The 27,442-nt window shown below is 49.6% G+C and overlaps 1 protein-coding gene across 2 annotated transcripts in view; it reads left to right on the top strand.

Moving 5' to 3' along the window:
- Positions 1-27,442, top strand: part of Wwc1 (WW and C2 domain containing 1) — a 153,033-nt gene that overhangs the window by 113,540 nt on the left and 12,051 nt on the right. For both annotated transcript variants that reach the window (XM_006971635.4, XM_016005155.3), the window contains exons 10-18: positions 1,947-2,036; positions 3,379-3,914; positions 7,976-8,084; positions 8,512-8,592; positions 9,766-9,852; positions 11,019-11,211; positions 16,625-16,765; positions 18,867-18,958; positions 26,199-26,319. In XM_006971635.4, the coding sequence (XP_006971697.1) occupies positions 1,947-2,036; positions 3,379-3,914; positions 7,976-8,084; positions 8,512-8,592; positions 9,766-9,852; positions 11,019-11,211; positions 16,625-16,765; positions 18,867-18,958; positions 26,199-26,319 (1,450 nt within the window). The remainder of the gene's footprint in view (positions 1-1,946; positions 2,037-3,378; positions 3,915-7,975; positions 8,085-8,511; positions 8,593-9,765; positions 9,853-11,018; positions 11,212-16,624; positions 16,766-18,866; positions 18,959-26,198; positions 26,320-27,442) is intronic.

The following is a 27,442-nucleotide window of genomic DNA, read 5'->3' as shown; positions in this document are numbered from 1 at the left end:
CTATTGCATTTTTAACCAGCACCCCAGGTGCCAAGCTACAGCTTGTGGCCACTCAGGCCCCCACCCCCTGGGTCTTCTGCCCATTTCCACAATTGATGTATTCATGGCTTCACAGTATGTGCCGGGCACATCACTCACATGCCATCTGGCCTGCTAAGCCTGTTGCCGCTGGGAGAGGACCGCAGCAACTGCATGTTACTGTCCGTGGCTGTCCTTGCCGCGCTCAGGAAGTCAGGGCAGCCCCACGACAGTCCCCTCACTGTCCCGCCCAGGCTCCAGTGGGGACCTGCGTTTGCTCCCAGGCTCACTCTGTAGACACCGTGAGCTCCACTTCTTGACCTCAGACCTCTCCTCCTTTGTGAGCTTTGTTCTTAGAGAGCGATGGGATGTGGCACAGCCTCATCCGTTCCGTTGAGAATTCTGTGGTTTGTTCATTACAGACCCCATCTGCCAGCCTGCTCTCTGGTCCCAGCAGCCCCAGGCAAGAATCTGGGAGGGGATCTCTAGAGATTGAGTTGGCCAAGACTTGTGCCAAGGCCAGTCAACCTACCCGGCGGTGGCGGTGGTGGCGGCTTACTATTCTGGTTCTCTTGTCAGTCATTTCGCAGGTTCACTTACCCAGTGACAAGCTCAGCGTGCCCTCTGTGCTCGTGAGCTGTGTCTAAAGCCACCTCTGGTCTCATGTGCTAGAGGCCTGGCTGTTGCGGTAGAGAGACAGCCTGGTTTGGTGGGATTTTGTGTGGAAACCAGCCCTTGCCCTCAGGCCCCAGGCAGGGTTGGCTGAGCTCATGGTGCCTTCCTGAGTCCAGGGAGCAAGGATCAGTCAGTTCCTTCTCCAGCAGGGTGGCAGAGAGTAGCAGGAAGTCACCTGGACATGGAAATTTATCATCGAGACCCCACAGCAGGGTGAATCTCAGCCACTTCATCTAGGAAAAAAGTATTACTTCCTTCCCAACTCCTTAAATTTCCTTACTAGTAGGGGATCCACCTGCTGTAAGAAACAGCCCCAAATCTCTGTGGATAAACACTACTGAAGTTTATTTCTTCCCCATATAGTATCTCATTGAAGAGCCCTCAGCCTTTCTACCTCCCCTTTAAAGTCGGAAGAGTCTGGGGAAGACACTTCCCTTAAACACTTCAGCCTGATACACATGGCTTCAGCTCGTATCCCACTGTCTAGAAGTTGTTCGTGTGCCTCGGCCAACTGTAAGGGAGCCTGGGAAAGTGATCTAGCTTTGAGCCTGGGAACCCAGGACACAGGCGAGGGTGGGTGCCAGAAATCTTGGCCACGAAGCCATTTGCTCAAAGTCTAAATTAAGGATCCCTTCCTCTGTTCTTTTCAATTCTTCTGGACCTTGTCACACCCTGCGTTAATTAGATCCTGTTGTCTTCCACCCTCCATGCTCTGTAAGAGTGGCAATGAGTTCTTTTTCCCGCACGGCTGTGTCCCTGACGCCAGGGACAGCATCTGGTGTGACCTGGGTACTCAGCAAATAATAGTTGATGAAAAGGAGAAGGGAGGGCGGGAGAGGAGAAGAAGGGAAGAGAGAGACAGAAAGAGGAGGGGGAGGGAATGGTATTTGGGATCCTAATTCTTCCATTAATTCCATTATTTACTAGGGGCCTCAATTTCTTCATTTGTGAAACGGTTAGAATCAATCTTCACGTGCACATAACATTATGAATTCAATCGGCGCAACGTGTTCAGGTTCCTAGTCTGTAATACGTGGTGGGTGGCAACACAGTCACTGTAGAATGTATATATAAACAGGCTGTGTCTCTTCCCGACACCCTAGTAAGATGCTTTTGCAGTTCCTGTGCATGTGTCTTTGGCGTGTCCCTCTATTCGGGCACAGACCTTGCTTTCCTTTTGGAGATCGAGAGGGGAAGAACCTGGAGCACTGGATCCCTTTGGGGCATCGTCCTCACGGCTTCTCTTCCTCCAGGTTGAAGTTAAGCAGCAAGAGGAATCAGCTGGTGAGAGAACTGGAGGAAGCCACTCGGCAAGTGGCCACTCTGCACTCTCAGCTGAGAAGGTGAGTGGTGGGTGGTGACTGTTCCCATGGTGATGGCCAGGAGGTGGCCCAGCTCCATGCTGCCCTTCACCGATCCTCCTTGACTATGAGAAGTGTAGAAGGTGGTTATTCTAGCAGATATGGGCTTGGCCAGGGTGGCTGGCTGTGGTCTTCCATCCCTTGGGACTGTGCACAAAGAGATGCCCCCAGGAAGATGCCCATGTGTCTGAAAGCATATCACTCCTGCCTGCCAGCCCACATCTACAGCATGTAGTAGGCCTGGAGGGCCGAAGTATATTGTTAAATTTCTCCCCCCCCCAATCCCCAACAAAAGTGGTTTCTTCCTGTTTATAGCAATAGATACTTTGCCTTTCAATGGACATTTAGGATGTAAGGCCTCCTTTTAAGCTAAATAATTTAACATATTAAAAAAGTGAAGTGGCCGGGAGGTGGTGGCGCATGCCTTTAATCCCAGCACTCGGGAGGCAGAGCCATGTGGATCTCTGTGAGTTCAAGGACAGCCTGTTCTACAGAGTGAGTTCCAGGACAGGCTCCAAAACTACACGGAGAAACCCTGTCTCAAAAAAAAAAAAAAGTGAAGTGAGGCTGGCCATACTGTCACATGCCTTTAATCCCAGCACTTGGAAGGTATAGGCATGTGGATCTCTGAGGCCAACCTGGTCTGCATAGAAAGCTCCAGAACAGCCAGGAATACATAGAGAGATCCTATCTTTGGGGGGGAAAAATGCTGAATTGAGCTGAATGTGATGGTGTACACCTGCAAGGCCAGCCTCAGCTACATAGTAAGTTCAAGGTCAGCCTAGGCAACATATCCAAAAAAAAAAAAAAGTGGGAGTTCATTTCAAGAAAGATATTAAGAAATATTTCAAGGCCAGCCTGGTCCACATAGCAAGTTTTAGGCCTGCCAGAGCTACACAGTGAGACCCCATCTCAATCCATCAATCAATAAAAGAAAACAAACAAAAATATCTCAGTAACGATGCAACATGACATCAGGGATAGAAGGAAAGTGTGGAAGCCAGGTGTGTGGCTCCCAACTGTAATCCCATCACTCAGAGCTTCAAACGGGAGCATCAAAAGTTTGAGGCCAGCCTGACATACACAGCAAGAGACTGAACTTGGGTCCACATCCCAGCTCTGCTACCTTGGGTCCATGGTTTTCTTGGGATCTCTATTTTCTCCTTAGTGAAATTGGGTCCCTGGTCCAGCTTAGGCTGTCAAGTGGGCTAGGAAGATGGAGGCGTATTGGTACCCGAAGTGTTTTCCAGAGCCTGGGGGGGGGGGGGTGCCCTGTGGCCACCTCACTCCATCACCATCCCTTTCTTCCTCTCCCTGTCCCCAGCCTCTCAAGCAGCATGCAGTCACTGTCTTCGGGCAGCAGCCCTGGGTCACTCACATCCAGCCGGGGCTCCCTGGCTGCCTCTAGCCTGGACTCCTCCACCTCAGCCAGCTTCACTGACCTCTACTACGACCCATTCGAGCAGCTGGACTCGGAGCTCCAGAGCAAAGTGGAACTGCTGCTCCTGGAGGGCGCCACAGGCTTCCGGCCCTCAGGCTGCATCACCACCATCCATGAAGATGAAGTGGCCAAGACACAGAAGGCAGAGGGAGGCAGCCGCCTGCAGGCTTTGCGCTCCCTGTCTGGCACTCCAAAATCCATGACCTCCCTGTCACCACGCTCCTCTCTGTCCTCCCCATCCCCTCCCTGCTCCCCTCTCATCACTGATTCCCTCCTGGCTGGAGATGCCTTTCTGACCCCGCTGGAGTTTGAAGACACAGAGCTGAGTACCACTCTTTGTGAGCTGAGCCTCGGCAGCAGCGCCCGGGAGAGATACCGGCTGGAGGAACCAGGACCTGAGGGCAAGCCATTGGGCCAAGGTAAGGAGTACAGTGTCGTTATTTGGAACCAGGAGGCAAGGGGATTCCTGTGATCATTCCTGACTACTGTCTATGGCTGGGTCTTTATTTGATTGTTAGATACTGACAAATGCAGAATGTGCTAGGTAATAGGCTAGAGTTTTGTTTTGTTGTGGTGGATTTCATTCGACAGATACTTAGTACCTAGTAAAATGAGTCCCAGGTCCTGGGCTAATGGATTAATTCATCTAAGCTTTCCATGGATATGTCGTATGGCAAACTTAGTTGCTGAGGTTCCGTGTAGATGATAGACACTGCTCTGGAAAAGCGTGGGTTCAGCTGGAGGAGCCACTAGATGCGATGTACCAGACAGAAGCATGTGAAGTAAACACAGCAGGGTATGTGGTAGAGCCTTTGGATGGCGGTGGGACGGCTGATTCAGAATGGATAGAGATGAGATGGAGGAGGGGGTGCACTGGGGGGGAGTGTAAGGGGGTGTGGCAGCATTCAACTACAATCTCGGCGTGTAGGAGGAAGAGGCGTGAGGATTAGGAGTACAAAGTCAGCCTCCAAGGTGTGCCCAGTTTGGTTGGAAGCTTTGAGATCTTACCTCAAAATATATAAAAACATGGGCTGGTCAGTGGGTAAAGGCGTTCGCTGCCCAAGCTTGACAGCCTGAGTTCAGTACCCTAAACCCACAGTAAAAGGAGCGCTGACTCCCCAAAGTTGTCCTCTGACCTCCACACGTGCACACATGCACACCTATACACACGGTGATAAGAAATTTAATTTAAAAGGGCAGGGGGGAGTGAAATCTTTGGGATCACAGTAGTGGACATAACTCCGGGCTGAGAAGCTATGGCACTCAGTGGCAGCATCCTGATCACACAGGACCTGGTAGTGGGGTGTGGATTTTATACTAATGATAGCAAGGACCCATGTGACCTTGGGGAGCCTGGGAAGGATTTGCTTTTCTTCAGGCAATCGAAAAGAACATTCTGGAGTTGGTTAGGATTCGATTGGGAGCCTTCAGATTGGGTGCTGCTGGTGAAGTGACAGCCTAGTTTTATGAGAAGGAAACTGTAGCAGCTGTCACGGAACAAATTGCAGCTCTCCACACTTATCTGAGATGTGTTGTATTTAAAAAAAAAAAGAAAAGAAAAGAAAAGAAAAAAGAGAACATGGGTTGTTTCTTCTCTGCCCATTTCATAGATGAGGAAGCTGAGGTTCCAAGAGGTAACATCCCTTGGCCGGAGTTGCCCTCACAAGCTAGCCCCGGAAGCTAGGTCTTTCTTGTCTCAGAGCCCCATCCCTGGATGTTCAGTGTCCTACACATGTGTGACTGTCCTGATACTTGCTAGCCCCACCCGGACATGACGCAGCAGAGTGCTCCTGAAGCTCACTTGTGGGCTCCACCTTGCGCCTTCGGTGTCCTAGCAACAATAAACAGTGTTGGCTTTTGTGTTTGGGTCAAGGCATACAAGGCTCGGGTCCTGCTGCATAAGTTTATCCATTTAAACCTCAAACCTCTGTGAAGTGTGTATTGTCTTTTTTTAGAATGAGCAGTAGCGTGGCTGCTGTGCCGGGAATTGCCAATGCCTAGGATCCAGTGTGTGAGGGTGCGGGGTGCGGCGGGGTGAGGCTTCCCGGTTAACTAAAGACTCTGAGTGTCAGCCATTTCTTTAAAGAGGGACAGAGAGATCCCTGGGGTTCCCTCGTCAGGAAGGGCATCTCGCTGAGTTCTCTCAAACAAAAATAAAAACAAGCCTCCTCTTACTGCAGGTGGCAAGCCTCAGCAAATTGATCCCCAGAGAGAAGGGGGTGTGGGTAGAACCTGTGCCTCGGCTTGAGAAGTCTTTGTTCGGGATCCAGGGCCACATCAGGACATTCAGACTCCAATCAGGTCCTGGAAAGAGACCCTCCCCTCCCCGACAGTGGTCTTGGGACTCCAGGGCTAGAGATAGCACGAGGTGACAATGTGCTTCTTTCACGCCACCGGCTCCAGCAACCTCCCCTGCTGTGAGCAGTGCCAGGCCGAGCTCAGCCACTAAGCAGGTTATGAGATTAGTGCTGCTGTTCAGTCAGCAGACAAATTAATCTCCTTAAGTGGTTTAGCAGAGGGTGGGGATGTGTGGGGCTGGAGGTGGGAAGTCTCCCCCAGGGCTCAGCAGGTGTGGCATGAGGCTGGGAAAGCTTTTTCCTCATCTCCAGCGCCTGATGCGTCCCAGGCTCTCCTCACCACTGGCCTGCCGAAACCCCAGTCTCTGCACACCACAGATCAAGCCCCTGGGTGGTTGACTCCATCTGCCCCGGGGCCTGGCCAGGCATCAGTGCTTAGGAGTATTTGGCTGTAGGGTCAAATACCTGGAACTAGCCTTCACGGATGGCAAGATGTGATTTCTTCCCCTTTGTAGCTCAGGACCTGGCAGTGGGTCCAGCACACCACAGGTGCCCATTACTTGGGCATAGAGGAAATGTGTACCATGTGCCAAGAGCCCAATTAGAACCCCAGCCAGAGACTTCTGCTGAGGAGAGGATGGGGGAGAGGAGGAGGAGCTGACTATGGATGAAGGGAGGATGACTTCCCTTGCTTTCTTTTAAGAAGCAAAGGGCTGTTAATTTGTCCCAGGTATTCAGGGAGGACCTAGAAAACAATACTACTCTCTGGGCGCCGTGACTCTGGCTAGTAATCAGTCTTAGCACTCAGGAGGCTTAGGCAGAAAGATCAGGAGTTTGGAGCTAGCCTTGGCTACGTACCAAAACCCAGTCTTAAAAACCAAAACCCACCAGGTCTGAGGAGCTCGTAAAGTGTTTGCTTCACAGACATGAGGGCCTGAGTTCAACCCCCAGGATTCACATTAAACAAATGAAAAGAAGCCAGTGTGGGCAGTGTGTGTTTGTAACCCAGCACTGGGAAGGCAGAGACGTGGATCCCTGGGACTTGCTGGCCAACTAATCTACTCTAAAGGGGTGACAGAGCCTGTTCAAAAAAACAAGGGGTGTGGCACCTGAGGAACAGCACTTGAGTTGATCTCTGGGACTGAACATATATCTATACATCACACACGCACCTGTACACTTGTGCATGCGCGTGCACATACACACACATACACACATACCCTGAACATCATAATGTGGAATTAGTAGTCTCCATACTATGGACTTTCCCACATTCAGTGCCCCCAGAAGCCCTGTTAAGCAGGTATTTTTATCTTTACCTCACAAAGGAGGAGCCTGGAACTTACTGGGGTTCAGTCAGTGTCCCGGGGTCATAAAGCAGCATATGGCACAGCCATGTTTGAAAACCAGCAAGTTTTACATTTTGTATTTTATTTTATGGTTAGCCTGCTTGTATTTACATGCATCATATTTGTGCCTATACCTTTGAAGGTCAGAAGAGGGAGGCAGATCCCCTGGATCTATGTGTGTGTCTGTGTGTGTACATATGTATGTATGCATGTATATGTGTATATATATATGTATATGTATGAATGTATATATATAGAGAAAGGGGATTTATTAGAATGACTTACGGGCTAACCCAACAATGGCTGCCTATGAACCAAAGGTCCCAGAATCCAGTAGTTGTTCAGTCCATGAGGCTGGATGTCTCAGCTGGTCTTCAGTACACCCCAGATTCCCAAATAAGTAGGCTCTAACGCCAGAGGAAGAATGAACTTGCCAGCGAAAGCAAGAACAAACAGGCAAAGAGAGAGTAAGCTTCCTTCTTCCATTTCTTTTATATAAACTGCCAGCAGAAGATGTGGTCCAGATTAAATAAAGGTGGATCTCCCCATCTCAAAGATCTGGATTAAAAGTGTATCTTTCCTCATCAAATAATTTTAATTAATAATAATAATGATAAATCACTTACAGGTGTGCCCAGCCATTTGGGTTTTAGTTAATTCCAGATGTGGTCAAGTTGACAACCAAGATTAGCCATCACAGACATGAAATCACATGTTGAGAAGGACCTTTCTTGAGTGTTCAGAGGTATTGGAGTTCACTGGGACCATCAGGAAAGCGGGTCAGAATTTCTGAACTTGACATTTTCCTCTTTCGTCTTCCCCTGCCTGATACAGCTGCAAGTGTGGCCCCAGGGTGTGGCCTGAAAGTGGCCTGTGTATCCGCTGCAGTGTCCGATGAGTCCGTGGCTGGGGACAGCGGCGTGTACGAGGCTTCCGCGCAGAGGTGGGTCCCCGGGTGTTGTTCTGTTCTTGGGGAGTCTGTGAGCTCTGGATGTTCAAGCCCAAGCTCCACAGGATGTGGTGGGGCCGCGGAAGGGCGTTTTCAGTGACCTAGCCTTTCCCCTGGCAGTCCCTTTTGGAGCCACGCCCAATGTGCAGGCAGCAAAGATGCACGTGGTACCCAAGGCCCCTAGGGCAAATGTGGCTTCCGGGGTGACAATTGCGAAGTGTATGCCAGGGAAATGGATGTTAGAGAAAGGAAGGACATTCTAGAGAGGGGTCCCAAGCACCTCGGGAAATGAGGGTCCAGAGATGCACCGAGCACACAGCCAGCTGTCTAGTCTCACAGCCGGAACCCTGAGTGCAGAAGACGCCGCCTTTGTTTGTAGACAGGTATGGGGACGCTAACCCCGTCCCCTGGTGTCTTGTAGACTGGGCACTTCTGAAGCTGCTACATTCGATGGTGAAGAGTCGGAAGCCGTGGGAGCCCCTCGGGTTCAAATTGCCCTGAAGTAAGTGATGCAGGGGACAAGGACGGAGGGAGGATTTATAGAGGGCCTCTTCTTCACCAACAATATTGCACTTTCATGGCTATCCTTGGAAGACGGCAGACCCGCTGGCCTTGGTGGGTACCTCGGTCGAGGGCTCCTGGCTCCTTCGCTGTAGATGAGGAATGCCAAGTTTCTTATGACTGATGTTGAGCCCTTGAATCTGGTACTGATCTGGACAGTGGCAGAGGGCATCCGCTTTCTGCTTGGGTAGTATCTACTCTTCTGGTGGTTGCCTTTCCACTCCTATCCAGGTTCCAGTGATCCTCACTTAGGATCACCGGCCCTGGAGACCACAGCCCAGCACTGACTGACGCGGGCACGGTTGTTGCTGCTGGCTTTCTCTTCCTGAGGGATGGCTTCCACGTTTTCTTATGCAAAAAATTTAACATAACATTACAACTTAGAAAAAAAATAAAAAGAGGCTGGAGAGATGACCTAGTGGTTAAAAGTCGTTAGTTAAACTGCCCTTGTAGAGAACTTGAGTTTAGTTCCCAACATATACAGGAGGGTCACAACAGCTGTAACTCTAGCTCTAGGAGAATGATGATCCTGGTCTCTGCAGGTACTACATTTCCCTTCATTCAGACACACATAAGTACACATAATTAAAAATATATAAATCTTTAAAATAAAAATAAGCCAAGCACGGTGGTACACATCTTTAATCCCAGCACTTTGGAGTCAGAGACAGGTGGATCTCTATGGGTTTGAAGCCATCCTGGTCTATGTAGCAAATTCCAGGCTGGCCAAGGCTATATAGCAAGACTTTATCTCAGGGATAAACAGCCAGACAAACAAATAAAATTCAGATGACTGCCAGTTCTGGACCTGTATCTGGTCATAGCAATAAACCTGAGGATGAGTGCTGTTCAGTTTACCACACCTGACAGCAGCCAACAGCCCTGACACATGAAAGAAAACGTTGGGCCTGGTGGCACACACCCTTAATCCCAGCACTGGGAAAGCAGAGGCAGGAGAATCTCTGTGAGTTCAAGGCCAGCCTGGTCCACTAAGCTAATCAGGGCTATACAGTGAGACCCTGTTTGAAAGAAAAAAGGGGGGAAGAGGAGGGAGGGAGGGAGGAAAAAAATAAATTATTTGCTGATTGATGTTCTTCCCGCCCCTTCGTTTCAGGTATGATGAGAAGAACAGGCAATTTGCAATATTAGTAATCCAGCTGAGTAACCTCTCTGCTCTGTTACTGCAACAAGACCAGAAAGTGTGAGTATGGAGCCCTGCATTTGTAGATCCCTCTCACCTGCAGCGCCTCTCCCTGGGGAAGCTCTTCGGCTGTGTCCTGCTCTAACGCCAAATACCGCTGCGGGTGTTACTAAATAATAGTATGTAAACACATGCTGCCTGTGCATACACACGCACAATGGCACACCTACCAGCTTTGGAGAGTGGCACTGTAGATAGCTCCCCCACTTCCTGGTACAGCCTGGCTGCCCACCACCTGCTGCTCGAGGAACGCTGGGCAAGCTGGGCCTTCCTGGAAATCTCCTGGGCTGTGAGCTCATGAGAACGGTCAGGTCCCTGTTACCTTCTCCACGCAGAAACGAGTCTCTGGTTCTCCACTCAGCACCACCAGTCCATGTGCTTCTCTAGGAAGGATGTGACCGGTGTGTGATCTGGAGGTTGCTAGGATGACAAGCATCTGCACCGTCTGCATGCATCCTTGCTGTGGACCAGGCTTATGTTAGATTGCATTCATCCACCTGTACATTTCCTCCCATAACTAGGCCATAAGGTCTGGAGACAGCCATTGCTCTATTCAGCCAGTGTCCTGGGAAAGGATGGGGGACGGGGGAGAGAAGGCTGACAAAAACCCAAGGAAGCCTAGACCAGAGCTCTAGACTGCCTCATTTCTGCCCCTCAAACAATGCCAGGACCAGAAATGGGGTGGGGGTGGGGGGGACATAGATAGGCAAATCCCTGGGGCTTAGCAGCCAGCCAACCTCGCCTATTTGGCAAGCTCCAAGCCAATGAGAGACTCTGTCTTAAAAAATCGAGGTAGGTAGCATATGAGGACTGACACATAAGGTTGACCTCTGACCTCCACTTACATGTACACACAAACTCCTGCCTGCAGAGATTAGAGCATCTGCCTTCAGCACACCAGCGCCCCTGTTCCCACCATTGCTCAGTGCTAGTGAACTGCTTCCTATCGACGTTTGTGCCTCGGCCTCCACAACCTTTGAGACTCTTAAGAATTTGGAGACCCATGGCAGGAAGAGCAGTTGGTACCCCAGAGCCCTTCCTGAATCCCTCACATGAGACATTCTGCATTCTCTCCTTCACGGCTGTCTCCCTGGGGATTCCTGAAATATGTTAGCCCCAGACAGCTGACCCAGCTCTCCGACGGTTCTGTCTCCCCCGCCCCCCAGGAACATTCGAGTAGCCATCCTGCCTTGCTCTGAAAGCAGCACCTGCCTGTTCAGAACCCGACCTCTGGACTCTGCAGATACCCTCGTGTTCAACGAGGCATTCTGGGTGTCCATGTCCTACCCAGCCCTTCACCAGAAGACCTTACGAGTAGATGTCTGCACCACTGACAGGAGCCATACAGAGGAGTGCCTGGTGAGGGCTGAGTCTTTGTCAGTCTGTCTGTCTGTCTGTCTGTCTGTCTGTCTGTCTGCCTGGCCTTCAGTCGTTAGCGGATAAAGTGATACAGGTTGGGGTATGTGTCGTATTCGTTCTGGATTTCAGGCAGAGATGCCTCCACAGACAATAGTGGTCTCGGGCTTGTGGTGTGCGGGAGTCCCTTGTGTGAGAGGAATAACAGCCCTGAAAGGACCTGGAAGGGCACGCCACCCGCCCTCACGGTGCAGCATTGGAGATCAGACAAGAAGCAGGAAGGAGTGTAGACAGCCTGCCCTTTAATTCCACCTTTACCCCTTGAGGTCCCGCTGAGTGGCCAGGGGCCAGCTCCTTCACACCATCCCTTTTCACCTTCTTTGTCTACAATGTCTCCTGGTGGCCGAGGCTGGCGAGCCCGCACACAAAGCACCTACAGGTGTGTCTGACTCGGGTTCTCAGTTAACGGGACCTATCCTGCTCCTCCGGCTCCCTCCTCCTCTCTGCATTGGCTCGAGCTGGGACTGGAGATGCGACGTTGGCCCTGTGAAAGCCATGCACTTAAATACAGGCAGAGCGAGGTTGTTCAACCTTGAGTAACCCCTCCCCGGGGGCTTCTGGGATACAAATGAACTGAAGGAAATGAAAGGCTTTCTTACCTCTGATGCCATCTCTGAGTGTTTAAATGACAGCTCCAGTGTCTTTAAAGCAATGTGGGATTTCGAGTTAAAAGAGAGCTATGCTCAGCCTGGTCTCTGCTGGGAGCCTATTAGGTGTCTGTGCCTGTGTTGGGCACTGGAGACCTGGTGAGAGAGCCCCTCCCTATACAAAGGGCAAACATTGGCAGCTAACACACACAGACAACCTGTGGTGTGGGCTGTGTTAGAAGTGGATGGGTTCAAGTGACTGAATAAAATGTGGCGCTCATGTAGAGGATAGGCCGGGGATTTGTCCATGGCACTGAGCTTTCTCCCTGCATCCATGTCTGGAAGCTGAGAAAGTTACCATGGCAATTGCTGCCTCCCCTGCAGGCTGGTTTTCCTTCTGGTGGCAGCCATGGGTCTTTGCCCAGAGTGAGAGACTCTTCGCTGTCGAGCTTCACTTGGGTCTGCTTGTGATGGAGAATCCTTTCTGCTGGGGAATTTGGGGACTGCATCCTCAGGATATAAGGACAAGTCACCAGGCTAGCCCTTCCCAGCCTTGCCACCTGAGAGTCTCCAATGCCCAGTCTCCATTCCTAAATCTGTGATGAGGCTCTTATTGCCAACCTACTGCCATGCTGCCCGGACTTGGTGCACACGGGCAGGTGTTGTGAGTCGCTTGGTGCACTCTGGTGGATGGAGATTCAGCAAATTGGGGAATCTGCATTTCTAACATGTTCCCAGGGCTTGAGGATGCTACCAACCCAGGCCACACTTTGTGTAACACAGACACAGAATGACGGAGTCTCCACACTGGCTCAATGTGGTTCAATGGACATAAGCGTCAGTCACTTTCCTGCTCAGCCCATGACAGAAACCCCACCTCTTACGGTGATGTTACCATGGACACAAATGCCACAGTAAATGCCAGTTGGATGACATTTCTGTGACAGACACTAAATGAGGTCCCTGACAAGCATTCTCCGCATCAATATCACTCAACTTATAAAATAGGTATTTGTAGTACCAGTGGGAAACTGAGTCAAGGAGATGAAGATTCTGCTTTGGGTCGCACAGTTACACAGTGGCAGAGCTGTATCCAGATCCCTTGTCTGCAGGGCATTCACTGAAGCCCCTCAGTGTCCTTTCTTTGCTAGCTTAGGGCTCCCTGGAGGCCACAGATGCCACAAAAAAAAAATTTTTTTAAAGGTTTAGAAAACATGGTGGACACTGAAGGAAAGCATTTCCAGACCCAGGCTCCTCTGGTGATGCTTTGCGTCGGCTCTGGGAAGAGACTAAATCCTGTTTTCTTCTCCTAAGTGGGTGCCTTTTATTCTACCTTCCTAATTGAAGTCTGGCCATTGCTGGTTGCCATGGCAACAGCCAAAAAAAAAAAGCGCGCTCATCTTACAGTGGCTCATTGCTGTCCGTGACCAATGGGAAACCTCCTTGCCTGGCTACTTTGGGAACTTGAAGTGTGTGTGGGTTTGGGTGGCTGGAGGAGGACAGGCTGTGAGACGGGAAGGCTTCTCTCCTCCCACTCGGAGCGTCTTGCCGGGGCTGTGGAATCCCCAGCCTGTTGTAAGCCATTTAGTCAGCTGTACAAGCAGCGTGTGTGTGTGTGTGTGTGTGTGTGTGTGTGTGTGTGTGTGTGTGTGTGTGTGTGTTCACCATGGGGCCAAGAGCTCCTTAGGTTACCTTCAGCACAGTCCAGGAAGAGGTGTGTGGGTGATCTTCACTTTAGAGACTGAACAAGGCCCCCAAAAGGCTAAGTTACCTGCCCAGGTCATCCAGGGAGATAATCAAGGACCAACATGGATTTGGACGCCTTCACCTTCTTTACACGTTTCCTGTTAGACTGTGTTACACTCCGGGGTGACAAAAGGATCTCACCTTCCCAGACCTTAGGCAGGGCTTAGGGCAACACATGGCCTGCCTTCCCTAAGACTGTCAACAGCAATATTACCACCTGGGTTAGCATGGCATCACACTTGCGCCACCCAGCCACTGAGGCCAGTATCACTCAGCTCGGGTCCTGCCGGGGCAGACCCTGGCATCGGCTGTTACAGTAGCTCCCTTGTTCCTTTTGTCACTTGGTGTCACTAACTTGGCAAAGCCCGATGTGAGCCCTACCCCCGCCTGTGGGGCCGGACAGAAAACACACCTGAGCAGTGCTGTGCGGCATCCTGTGAAAGCTACCATTCACCACTGTTTTCCCACAGACCCTGGATGCCCCTCACCCCCACACCCTGGCTCCTTGGACAGTTCTCTCCCCGACTTGCGCACTTAGGCGCTTAGAGGCTGTTCGGTAAATCGTGTCTGTTGAATCCATGCATAAGTAAATGCTCTCCAAATGCTTCTCGTTGGTGAAGGTGAATGATAGTCAAACCTGGGTGCCTGTGCCAGCAGGCTGTGCATCTTGTTGCCATTAATAATAACCTGATGAAGGCGTCATGCTTCCAAACCGTTCTCATAATCCCTCTGCAGCCTGTACCTCAAACACAGCCTGTCATGTTCTGAACTGCAATATCCAGTATGTTGGTATGTCTCCCCAGGAAACTGTCATCCCCTTGGGGAGGAATCGTGTTCTAGATGTTTCTCTGGCTGCAGGGAATACTTGTTGAATGAATAAAGGAGTAATATACATATTCTTGTATATACTTACATTTATTCTGGTGCCTGGAGCATGCCAGCCACTTAATTCCTGAATTGACAATAACTCACCCCCCAGCCCTGCGTACAGCAGCTAAGTCTCCTCATTCCCCTGGTGAGGAAGCTGGTGTCAAAACAGTAAAGTGTCAGGACGTGCTGACTTCCTCTCCCTTCTCGACACTCTTCTCCCAGAAAGTTCTGTTAGTCACCCACCCAGGCTTAGCAGTCTGAGCCATGATCTGGCACCTCCAGTTTTAGGTTGGATATCCCTCTCAGAAATACTTGACCAGAACTATTTCAGATCTCAGCGGGGTCGTTTGTTTGTTCGGGGATTTTGGGTTTTTTGTTTGACTGGTTTAGAGAATTTGCATATATAATGAGATACGATGGAGCTGGAATTCGAGTCTAAATAGGAAATTGGTTTGTTTCAGATACACCTTGTATTCCTAGCCTGAAGGTAATTATAGACTATGTTAAGTAACTTTGTGCATGAGAAAAAGGTATGGCATGGTGTTTTTCACTTGTGGCATCCTGCTGCTGCTCGAATAGTTTTGGGTTTTGGAGCAGCTTAGATTCAGATGGGCGTTAGAGATACCCCTCCTGGAGAAGGAGAAAGTAGAAGCCAGGCTCTCAGGTGGGCTGAAGAGCCCCTTCCTCAGCTGGGCCCTCCCCAGCCAGAAGCCCGCTTTACAGACTGCCCTCTCATACACCTGCCGTTCATTGACCCAGCCACTGGTGTGTGCAGACAAAGGGGAAGGTGGGTGAGCTGAACCCCAAACCTGTCCTGAGCTCTTCAGAAGAGGACTGGGTGAGACACCTCAATGTCTAAGGCATGAGTAAGGTCAGCCTGCAGGGCTTCCTGCTGGGGCTGAACTGGAGAAGACTGTACTTGAACATCTCCCTTCTTGGTGAGGTAGCTTAGTCTGTTGCGCTTCATTTTTGACTTAGGGAGTACGTTTGTATGCTTCAAAAAAAACGTGCACAAAAAGCTGCCACTCTGACATCAACCCCCATCCTACCATGTACCTCATATTAGTAGCCATTTGGATTTGTTTATTCCATATCTGCCTGTTATTTCTTGGTGAACACATGATCGATCATCTACCCTTTGTACCTCAGATATAGTGCAAATATACCTGTGTGCGTGTGCGTGTGCGTGTGCGTGTGCGTGTGTGTGTGTGTGTGTGTGTGTGTGTGTGTGACTATTTTTGCATCTGTATGTGCACCTATAAACCCAGAAAGTTAAGGTCAGGAGGATTAGTAATTCAAGGCCAGTCTCAGTCTCAACTACATAGCAACTTTTTGTACTATTAAAAAAGCAAAATGAAGGCTCCAGTGGATGGGTCTTTTTGTACTTGTGTCTACGGGATAGATGCCTACACATGTGATTCCCAAGCCACAGGGTAAAATGCATCCATATTTTTGCTAAGTGTTGGCAAATTCCTCCCATAAGGAATGTAAAAGCAACTTCTTTTGTAATTGCTTGTTCAGTGTTATGCTCCTTGGGACTCTTAGCTGCTGGAAAGTGGAACTATGTAGGGACCCTATTGTCCTTAGTACTCAACTCAGAACCTGACCCAGTTTAGTGCAGGAGAAGTATCATCAATCAAAATCCCAAATAACCCAGTTTTTAGAAATGGGCCAGCGTGAGCGTGGTAGCACACATCCATAAACCCAACACTAGGGAGGTAGAGACAGAAGGATCAGAAGTTCAAAGTCATCGTCACCTGCACCGCAAGTGTGAGGCGAGCCTTGGCCGCATGAAGACCTGTGTCAGAAGACACTAGACATATACATTCATAGAAGCTGAACATGGAGGCAAAATGGCTGTAAAATTAGCACTCAAGAGGCTAAGTTCAGGACTAGCGTGGGTGATGTAGTGAATTCAGGGTCAACCTGCAAAATTACCTTAAAAAGAGAAGGGGGCAGAGAGCATAAATAGGTGTGGTGACATGCACCTAGTCCCAGCTACATGAGTGGCTTAAGTTCCCTTGAGACCAGCCGGGGCAACATAGTGAAACCCTGTTAGGAAGCTCCACCCCTCTCTCGTGGGAACTGCTGTTTTCCATATTGTCTCCATTAGCTGACATATTTATACCCTTCTCTCTGTTTGCCCCTAACAGGGAGGTGCCCAGATCAGCCTGGCTGAGGTCTGCCGGTCTGGGGAGAGGTCCACACGCTGGTACAACCTCCTGAGCTACAAATACTTGAAGAAAGAATGCAGGGAGCCCCAGCCAGCAGGAGCTACCGGGGCCAACCACATGGTGAGTGGACTAAGTGGGCCCTCCATCCCCACGCCTGCAGCCCCGATGAACCAGAGCCCAGCTTGTGGGGGTGGAGGAGAGGAGCCAGGGGTGGAGGACAGGAGCCGGGGGTGGAGGACAGGAGCCAGGGGTAGAGGACAGGAACCGGGGGTAGGAGGAAACAGAAACAGGCAGGAGGAGAGGGCCATACAGGAATGGTCTTCCCTGAGTGGTCACAACCCAGCTCCTTGAGGGTTTTCATTTTCTTCTTCTATATTCTGCTGTACCTTGTATCGCCTCTGTAATTAAAAAAAAAAAAAAAAAAACTTGAAGTTTTTACAAAGTGATGTAGAGGGGATGTGAGTGATTCAGGGATGGGCCAGCCTTACACAAGTGAGCTCCTGGATAAAAGAATTGAGACGGAAGGAGAAAGCTGAGAGATGGAGGAAAATAGTTCTTTCTTGGAAACCTGAAACTGAGTCGGGCGGTGGTGGCGCAGCCTTTAATCCCAGCACTTGGGAGGCAGAGCCAAGCGGATCTCTGTGAGTTCAAGGCCAGCCTGGTCTACAGAGCAAGATGCAGGAAAGGCGCAAAGCTACACAGAGAAACCCTGTCTCGAAAAACCAAAAAAAGAAAAAGAAAAAGAAAGAAAGGAAACCTGAAACTGAAGGGAGTTTAGGGAAAGCTGTTTATAACTTGGCTCTTCCGGGCTGGATATCACCTCTCTGAGCCTCCATGTTTGTTTGTTTGTTTGTTTGTTTTTTCATGTCTAGTAAGGAGCTTGAGATACGGTTGTTGGGAAACTTTGAAGAAATGGATATAGTGAGTGCTTCTTGCAAAGGCCGGGTCAATAGCATTTGGCCTGTTTGAGTCACTTAAAAATGTCTTCCTTGCTGTGGTTTGAAAATATGTTTTAGTACTAGTCTTTGAAAACATCCCTAAACCATCTCTGGCAAGTCTGTAATCCAGCATGAGGAGATAGAAGCAGCAGGATCATTGAAAGTTTGAGGCCAGCCTGCTCTACAAAGCAAGTTCTGGGCCAACCAGACCTATACAAAGAAAACCTGTCTCTAAACCAAAACCAAAAAAGGGCATGCACCCAACAAGCCGCCCACAGCTCATGGCTTCTCTCTGTAGACCCTGATGGCTGTGTGGTTTTGGGAGCTGCTGTATATGAACAAACCACCAGTCATGGTCCTTGCTTAATTCTAGATCTTTCTTTCCTTCCCCAAAGAACTGGTCAGGAGGTTCCTAGCCTTGTGACCTCCACCCTGTGCCCCAGCTGAGGACAGTGGTAAATTAACCATGTGATCAGAAAGCCACAGCCTGCCTTTGCTCAGGTGTCGGCTGCTGTCTACTGAATACTGTCGGCTAGGCTTCTCTTCATGTGTAAGATCATCAGTTAATCTTCATAATGACCTTTCCTGATGCTTCTTGGGAGAAAATGAGGGTCAGAGAGAGTCACCAATTCTCTCAGGTCACACCTTCTTCCTCAGGCATGGAACCACTCAGTTCCTTCTCCTGGAAGCCCTCCACATATGCAGTCCCCCGACTTGCCACCATGTCTCTGTCCCCAGACACACAGTGCTTGCTTCTCTCGATCCTTATTACATTGCTGTGTTATTGATGGTTCATGTGACGTGAAGACTGTTTTGTTGTTGTGTTTGTTTGTTTGTTTTGTTTTTCAGGACAGGGTTTCTCTGTGTAGTTTTGGTGCCTGTCCTGGATCTCACTCTGTAGATCAGACTGGCCTCGAACTCATAGAGATCAGCCTGCCTCTGCCTCCCAGGTGCTGGGATCAAAGGCATGCGCCACCACCGCCTGGCGACATGAAGACTGACAGATAGCTCTCTGATCTCCTCCAATCAGAACTATAATGCTTTCCCTTCACTGCTAAGTGAATTCTCCTATGTAGGTCCACACACATAGAGAAATGTTCTGCAGAACTGGCCAGCAAAACCAAAACGATAGTTCCCACATATAAGTGACCATGGGTCAGATGTTTGCTGCTCCAGCCTTTGGATTTTACCCTGTGTTCTCTAGGAGGGTTGCATGTTCAAGACACTGGTAGGTAAGGTGGCACCCAGAGCCCCTGCTGACCTGGCGGCCTCTGTCTCTGCAGGATGCTGTATCTGCCTTGCTGGAACAGACAGCCGTGGAGCTAGAGAAGAGGCAAGAGGGGAGAAGCAGCTCCCAGACCCTGGAGGGCAGCTGGTAAGTGAGTGCACCCCAGGGGCTGGATTCGGAGATCCCTGACCACTGGGCCGCCAAGGGAAGGTTTCCCTGGAAGCATCAAGGACCTCTGCTTACAGTCAGCGCAGGCAACGAGGCTAGCTTGGCACAGTGGTACCTAAAACCCTTTCCCAGTTTGTGTTCCATAAATCTCCCATGCATTCTTCCTACCTGATGTTATTGTTTGTTTTGGTGTGCTGACATTTATTTGGGCTTTAAAAAAAAAGTTAAAACCAGGCATGGTGGCTCACATCTGTGATCCCAGCACATAGGATGCTAAGGTAGAATGATTGCTCTGAGTTCAAGACCAATCTAGGTTACAAAAAAAAAGAAATTTTTTTAAACCTTACTATATAGGTTTTAAATTTGAATCATTTGCCATAAATTGTTTATTGTTCAGTAAGAATTGCACTTGGTTGCTAGGAATAGCCAGAAGAAATAATAGAAATGAGAAAGGTTGGGGTTGGGGATTTAGCTCAGTGGAGAGCGCTTACCTAGCAAGCACAAGGCCCTGAGTTCGATCCTCAGCTCAAAACAACAACAAAAAAAGAAATGAGAAAGTTCTGGTCTGAGAATGCAGCTCACTAGTAAAATGTTTGCCAAGCACACATAAGGTCCTAAGTTCAATTCCCAGCATGAGGAGGAGGAGGAAGAAGAGAAAATTGTTGAAGTTGTTCCTTTGTTACTTAAGGATAAGAGGAAACAATCTAATCGTCTAGCTCCTTGGTGGGACTGGAAACTCAGGCTTCTTCTGTTTCTCTGGTTTGCGGTCTTTACTGAGACCTCACCATTGTGGCAATCACCCATCAGGAAAGATTAAAGATGAAATGCTTGTGCATCTCGTAGCCAAGAAGTTCTTCTGCAAGTCACAAACAGCAGCTTCCACTTGCTTCCCATTGGCTGGCCTTTTGCAGTGAGGCCTACCCACTGCGAGGGAGACTGAGACGTGAGCACTGTGGCCCCTGATGTGGACATCAAGCTTCTGCCTCTGAAACAGAAAGGCAGGAATGGATCTGAGGCGAGTGAGCCCGCTCTGCCTCAGAGGGTAGCCTTGTAAAAGACAACAGCATCAACACTGCTCACACAGCCTGCCATCTTCCTGTATTTAAAAGGAAAGACGGAGCTGTCCAGCAAGGCTGAAGAACTGTCCCCGACAGGGAGGCTTCCTCCCTGAGCCAATCAGAATGTCTAGACAAGAGCACGTGACACAGTGTTCCACACTGTGTGGTTCGATGCTGTTGGATTCCTTCGCATAGACTGCAAGACGGCACTGCACACTTCAGCAGCCAGGACCTCTGCTGGGGTTTCAGTCCTGCCTTTGTATATTCCTCAGCAACGCAGTTTTACCTTTTTGGTTGTTGTTGTTTAAGACAGGGTCTCACTATGTAGCACTTGCTGTCCTGGATCTCACTATGTAGACCAAGTTGGCCTTGAACTCCCAGAGATCCACCTGCCTCTGCCTTCAGAGTACCTCGATTAAAGGCATGCCACTATGCCCAGCTGCACTTTTATTTAAAAAAATAAAATGGCACGTAATTAATTGTACACATACAGGTGACCGTATCATATTTGGGTAACTGCAGTGTGTCATGGCCACAGGAGCTAATGGCTGACATATCTACTTCATAGACCAGCATTTTATCAACTTGTGGGTTGCAACTTCTTTGGGGGGGTCACCTAAGACCATCAGAAAACACAGATATTTACATAATGATTCATAACAGTCGCAAAATTACAGCTGTGTGGTAGCAATGAAAACAATTGTATGGTTGGGGGTCACCACAGCATGAGGAACTGTACTAAAGGGTCACAGTGTCAAGAAGGTAGAGAACCACTGTCATAGAGCAGCATGCAGCCTCGGCCCTTCAGCCATTTTGTCGGCTAGTTCTGTTGTTTCGTTCGAGATGGGGCCTGACGATGGAGCCCTGGCTAGCCTGACAGTCCGCTGTGCAGACCAGGCTGGCCTCAAATTCATGGCGAATCCTCTAGCCCCTGCCTGCACTAAGCCCGGTTTCTTTTAGCCATTCTTACACACAGCCTGCTGTTAAACTGTAGCCAAGCTGTGCAATAGCACATCAGACAGAACTTCTCCTCCTCTGAGTCATGTGGTACTCACCATGTGACCTCTCTCACCCTCCCTCCTCCAGCCTCTTGGAATTACCGTTCTTCCCTCATCTCTGTGAGGTCAGCTTTCGGATTCCAGACACAAGGGGGAATGGGCAGTGTCTGTTTTTCTGCTCCTGGCTTCTTTCCCTTAGCTTAATGTCCTCCGGGTCCTTCTGTGTTGTCACAGGTGACCGCTACTGTGGCTGACTAGCATTCCATATACACAGGCCATGGTTCCTCGTGGACACTTGGCTTGTCCCATACCTTGGCTGCTGGGAACAGCGCTTCACTGAACAGGGGGTGACCACACTTTCTATTGCAGCCAGCAACCTGGAAGACACGGTCAATCACTCTTTTGTATTATCATTGTTATAGTCCCAAATTCTGTAATTGGTCTTGGAGGGAGCCTTCCCTTACAATCTTTGACTCCAGGGGTCACCATATGTTTCCTGGACGGGACCAGATGGCAGATACCATCTGCTGTGGCCGCACGGCTTCCGCTACGTCTCCTCAAGTTGCCTGTACAGTGTGAAAACAGCATGGGCCCTGAGTAACCAGTGGCCACGTCTGTGTTCCTTTGACAGCCCATGGATGGACACTGGAGCTGACATTTCCTAACATTTGTACCTGCCACAATGATCATCGCCTTGTTTGTTTGTTTGTTTGTTTTCAGCCATTTAAAAAAAAGGGCTAGGGGATGTAGTTCAGTTGGTACATTCTCGCCTAGCATACACAAAGACCTGGGTTCGATTCCCCAGCTCTCCATAAACTGGGTGTGATGCCACATTACCTGTAATTCCAGCAATTGTACTATGGAGGTGGAGGCAGAGGAATCAGATTTCCAGGTGGCCACATAATGAGTTCAAGGTTAGGCTGGGATACTTTGAGCCCCTATCTCCACACAAAAATAAATATCAATGTAAAAGCAATCCACAGCTCAAACTGCCGGGGAAAAAAAAAAAAAGGCAGCAGGCTGGATTGGGCCAACGAATGATTGCTGCTGACATAGACGCTCTTCTTTGACCATTTTTCCATGTGATAAAGAGCGTCCCAGGCCACTGGAATTTTGTATTCCTTTGTTTCTGGCTTGGTCACAGTGTCCACCTCACCCTCCCTGTCCCTGGCAAGCCCTAGGCTGACAGTCCCCCAGCTAAGGTCTGATGCCAGAACCAGCCCAGGTCCCCTCTCCCCACACCCTGGCATGAGATCAGTGGTTTCTACTGAATTCCAAGCTAGTGCTGAAACTTTTCAAGCCGTCTCCTAGCAACCACCTTCTGTTCTTGCTCCCCTTGTGGCCCCCTTGCTCCCCACCCCCTGCCATTCACACTTCCCAGATGCCAGCTCACAAAGAGGGCCCCAGGCCTCTCAGAGCCGCTCCAGTGGGGTGGGTCCATCTGCAGCCCCCTCCCCCCAGCCTGGAGGTGGCTTTTGATCCTTGGGCAGTCTCTAGCCTCGGTGCACCTGCTCAGCTCCGGAGTCCAGTGGAGGTCTCCCCAAGAGCAGCCCTGAGCACTAGGGCACTGATCTGCGGTAGTAAGGTCCAGTGAATCTCAGCTACACACACACACACACACACACACACACACACACACACACACACACACACACACCCTCTTTTTAACTGTTTTGGTGCCTTTACTGCAAGCATCAGAGGAGCATTTCTCTCTCTCTCTCTCTCTCTCTCTCTCTCTCTCTCTCTCTCTCTCTCTCTCTCTCTCAGTCTGTTCTATGGCAACACTGTCCTCAGACTCTCTGTTCGGTCCTCTGCCTCCCCAGCGCTGAGCTCAGGTGTACTCCACCACACCTCAGTAGAAAACTGCATTAGTTCTGTTGAAGGGTCGCAGGCAAAACGATCCTCTGGTTATTAGAAAACGGAAGGGCCCGCGAGATGGCTCAGTAGGCAAAGGCATTTGCCACCAAGCCTGACGACCTGAGTTCAATCCCCAGGATCCACCTTGTAAAGGAAGAGAACCAACTCCCGAAAGCTGTCCTCTGACCTCTGACCCCCTCTACGTGTGCTCCGTGCCAGGCTCATGACCTCACTCACCTGCATACATCATACCCAAAATAATCAACTAGAAAGAAAACTCAGGAAAAGAGAGTCTCAAACCTCGGGAGGGCAAAAAGCCTTGATGGGTGTCTGTCTGGGGTGATGTTCACAGGAGGCACTACTGTGCCCCTGAGCCTGAGCACGTCACCTCTTAACACACGAGGCACAGCACAGTGCCTCTCGGGTAGGACTGTTAGATAGGGAACACTCCCAGCAACAGTGACTAAAATATCCTGAACTTACGCTCTCCAGCACTTAACTGAACTACTATACTGACCTAGAATATGAACGTTTCGGGCTGTGGATATCGCTCAGTGGCCTAGCATAAAGAGGTTCAGGGTTCAGTCTCCAGCACAGCTGAAATACAGACTAAATGAAGTCCCTGTTCATGAGTTGACAGATACCACTGACCGCTTTGCCTACGGAGCGAGCGTCACTTGCTGGCATTCTCACTCTGCACAGGGACAGGTCTGTTTCCTAACCCTTCACCAACACAGGATGACATCAGCTGGCATTTTGTGTTGGTGGTTTGGTCTACTGCACTGGGTGGAAGATGCCGTGTGTGTTTTGTTTCTCAGCACTCTTGAGATTGAGTGGGGTTGTTTCGTTTTGTTTTTCCCTGTCCTGGAACATTTCAATCAGACTGACAGTGAAATAGCAGAGCCTGGCCCAGCGGTCATGTGCTCAGTCAGGCTAAGCCACCTAGTTCCCCTGTGACACTGGAGGAGGCTGACAGCCTGTGCAACTCACACTGACGCTGTGGGGTGACCACACCCTCGCTCAGCACTGCTGACTTTCCGAAGCAGTCCAGAAGGACTGGTGAATGAATCCTGCAGATTGCTCTATGTGCGCACTCGCTGTGGATCTGTGTCTGGGGCTACAGAGAAGAGCTCCCCTTATCGCAAGCTCCCTCGCAGTGGAGAAGAATCTCCCTCGCTGGGCTGTGAACAGACATGGAGGTTGACTCTCCCCGTCGGGCAACCCTCGGGGAGATGCTGTGTTTCCCCGACAGTGAGCTTCACAGCAGACCGTGTGGCACATGCTCGGCTTTGGCTGGGAATCTTGTGGCTCAGCGTGGTGACACACTGTCACACACAGGCCAGGGCCTGGCAGCGATGTGCATCTTTGAGAAGTCAAGATGGGATGAGATGTAAATTACCACCCACCATGTGCCGTCTATCAGTCTCACGAATCCTTCTAGCCCTGGAGCCCAGGGGGCAGAGAGCAGTAACATGGCCGAGGCTCTTCAGAGCTGGTACTGGAACAGTTAGCTATACGTATGGAAAAAATTAATTTTTATTCTTATTGCACCTCAATCAAAAATTGATCTGGTTTGGATCATAGAGCTAAAACATCAAAACTGAAATGATAAAGCTTTAGCAGAAAGTACAGGAAATTCTGTTGGCTGTGATTTAACTCAGTGGGAGAGTGCTTGCCTAAGTGTGCTTAAGGTCCTGAATTCAGTCCCCAGTGTAGCGATAAACAAACAAATAATAAATAAGTGGGGGGCTAGAGAGATGGCTCAGAGGTTAAGAGCACTGACTGCTCTTCCAGAGATCCTGAGTTCAATTCCCAGCACCCACATGGTGGCTCACAACCATCTGTAATGAGATCTGGCACCCTCTTCTATATACATAATAAATAAATAAATCTTTAAAATAATAATAATAATAAATAAGTGTATAGGAAATGTTTTACAAAGGTTTTGTGGGATGCAAAAAAGCACAAGCTGTAGCTGGAATAAGGCAGACTTATTAGGAATTCAGAGCAGCCTCAGCTACATGAAACCCTATCTCAAAAATAATAATTAAAATAAAATTAGCAGCAATAAGATGCAAGGCTATTCCCAGTGGAATGACTGACAGCTGCAAGTGTTGGCGGGGAGCTGGAAACGTAAGTGATGGAATAACTCTGGAGACTAACTTTGCTGGTTCTGTTCAAAGGTAAATGTCCAGCCCTTGACTCAGCTAATCTCTGAACTGTGTATCTTTCTGAGCTAAATTGTCCACCCCTCCAAATTCGGATGGTAAAAGCCCACTGAGTGCCAGTACCTCAGCATGTGACTGCATCTGGAGACAGGACCTTGCAGAGGCAATTAAAGTACAGTAGACCTGATCCAGCCTGATGGGTGTCTTTATAAAAAGAGGAACCGTGGACACACAGAGAGACACCAGGCACTTGTGAGCACAGAAAAGAGGAAGTGAGTTCAGCAAAGAGTCGCCTGCAAGCCAAGGACAGGGGCCTTGGGAGAAACCATGCATACTGAACCTCCATCTCAGACATCAGCCTCCAGAACTGTGGGAAACACAGTTCTGTGGTGTTGTTTCACCAATAATGTGATATCTGATAGAAACGACACCCTGGCTCCATAGCAAAGACTTGCCCACGGGTGTTCATGGAAACTTCAGACATGGTGACTGAGAGATGGTTGCAGTTCGGTGTTCGTGGACTGATGAAATGATAAACACACTACGTCCTGTGGAATGTTACTCAGTAATGAAAAGGAAGGGAGCTACAGATGAATGTCGAACCTGGATGAATGTCGAAACATACTCACAGAAGCCAAGGATGCAAGAGCGTGTGTTGTTTGGCTCTCCTTATGTGAAACTCGAGGAAAATCAAATTTGATCTGTCATACCAGAAAGCTCCACTGATAGCCACCAGGGAATAGAGGGGATGCTAGGTAGAAAGGGTAGATAGAAGGCACCTTACTGACATGGAATGTGCTGTATCTTGACATCCCCTTCTGGCTTCCATGGGGACTTGCACCCACATGATGCACATTCAGACACACACACACACACACACACACACACACACACACACACACACACAAACAAACAAATCGGTTGTTTTGTTGAGGTCCTAGTGGAGAAATCTGGGGCATCAGACATGCCAGGAAAATGCTCTGCTTCTGAGCTACAGTCCAGCCCTGTATTGAAGGTTCTTTTGATAAATACCCTTAAAATCGTAAGTCTTAGAACCCCTGCCTGGATGGACTGCGGAGCAAGAGAGTGGAGGTGGAATGGTGTCTGGAAGACTCACCATATAGCATTGTCTCCACAGGACATACGAGGAAGAGACCAGCGAGAATGAGGCAGTAGCTGAGGAGGAGGAAGAGGAGGGAGAGGAAGATGTCTTCGCTGAAAAGGTCTCCCCAGAGGCAGAGGAGTACCCAGCATTAAAGGTAAAAAGAACCTGCCAAGGAGGATAATATTTCATCCCAACATCTGGGCTGTCAGAAAAGGCTCCTGGCATTGGGGGATGGTTCTCCAAATGGGCAATGTACTCAGAAGTGGCCGTACCTGCGCTTTGAGTCATATTTGGAGACGCACGCAGTGCACCAGAAGGGACTGATGAGTCCCTATCTTTTCTTCTGCCCTCTGTGGTTTCTCTGGTTAGATCACATGGGCCTTGCAGTCACATGGGTCTTAGATCAGAGCCCGACTCTGCCCTTCCCTATATAGTCTTAGATGGCTTCATTCCCACGCAGCCTCCATTTCACCTTTAAAATGCACATGGTAACACCAGCCTTGCTCATAGGCCTGGAAGGGAGATCTCTATTCTCGGAGCCTGCAGGATGCCTGCAGCTAATACTCATGATGTTCTTGAACAGAGCCCTGGGGCAGCGCCTCCAGTGCCTGGCCAGGGGGGTCCTAGAGCAAAACCCAAGCGCTTTTTTCCTGCCTCCTCTACACCAAGGAGTGTCTCTGCAGTTTCTCCCGCCAGAGGGCGCTCTTGTCATATTCAAGCAGGTACTGCTTTTGCTAAGGCAGTTCTGGGCTAAGTGTTTATGCCCATCTTTTGCTGGTGGCTGCAGTGTGCTGGTAGTGAACCTGAGACTGGGCTGTGGAGGGGTGGGGGTGGTGTTTGTTTGCTTTTTCGCTCTTTTGTTTTTTGGCAGGGTCTCACTATGTAGCCTAGGCTGGCCTTGAACTCAGTTTTCTTAGTGTAGGGATTATAAGCTACCATGCTTGGCTCTATCGTAGTCTTATAGCCAAAAGGAGGTTTGCTAGTTGCCTCCATGATTCCAAAACAACATCAGAGTTCTTGGCTAAGACCTCGATGGTCTTAGATGTAGCTGGTGCTTAGGTACGGAGGATGGATGGTCAGCGCACCAGAACCTGAGTGCTATCGTGGCTTACTGCAGCTGGTGGTACCTCCTCCAGCTCCCAGAAGTACATGCGGTAGCAGAGTGGGGATGAGCACTCTAACCTGGAATGCCATTCTGGTAAATCCAGCTGACTAAGCTGGCATGGTGAGAGGCCAAGAAGTTCATCTGTGCCTGTGGCCAAAAGTGAAACGGAAGT

This window comes from Peromyscus maniculatus, chromosome 8, assembly GCF_049852395.1.
Source record: "Peromyscus maniculatus bairdii isolate BWxNUB_F1_BW_parent chromosome 8, HU_Pman_BW_mat_3.1, whole genome shotgun sequence".
In the NCBI taxonomy this organism is placed as follows: domain Eukaryota; kingdom Metazoa; phylum Chordata; class Mammalia; order Rodentia; family Cricetidae; genus Peromyscus; species Peromyscus maniculatus.
The sequence above is the reverse complement of the archived record's forward strand: the minus strand, read 5'-3'. Positions and strand labels throughout refer to the sequence as shown.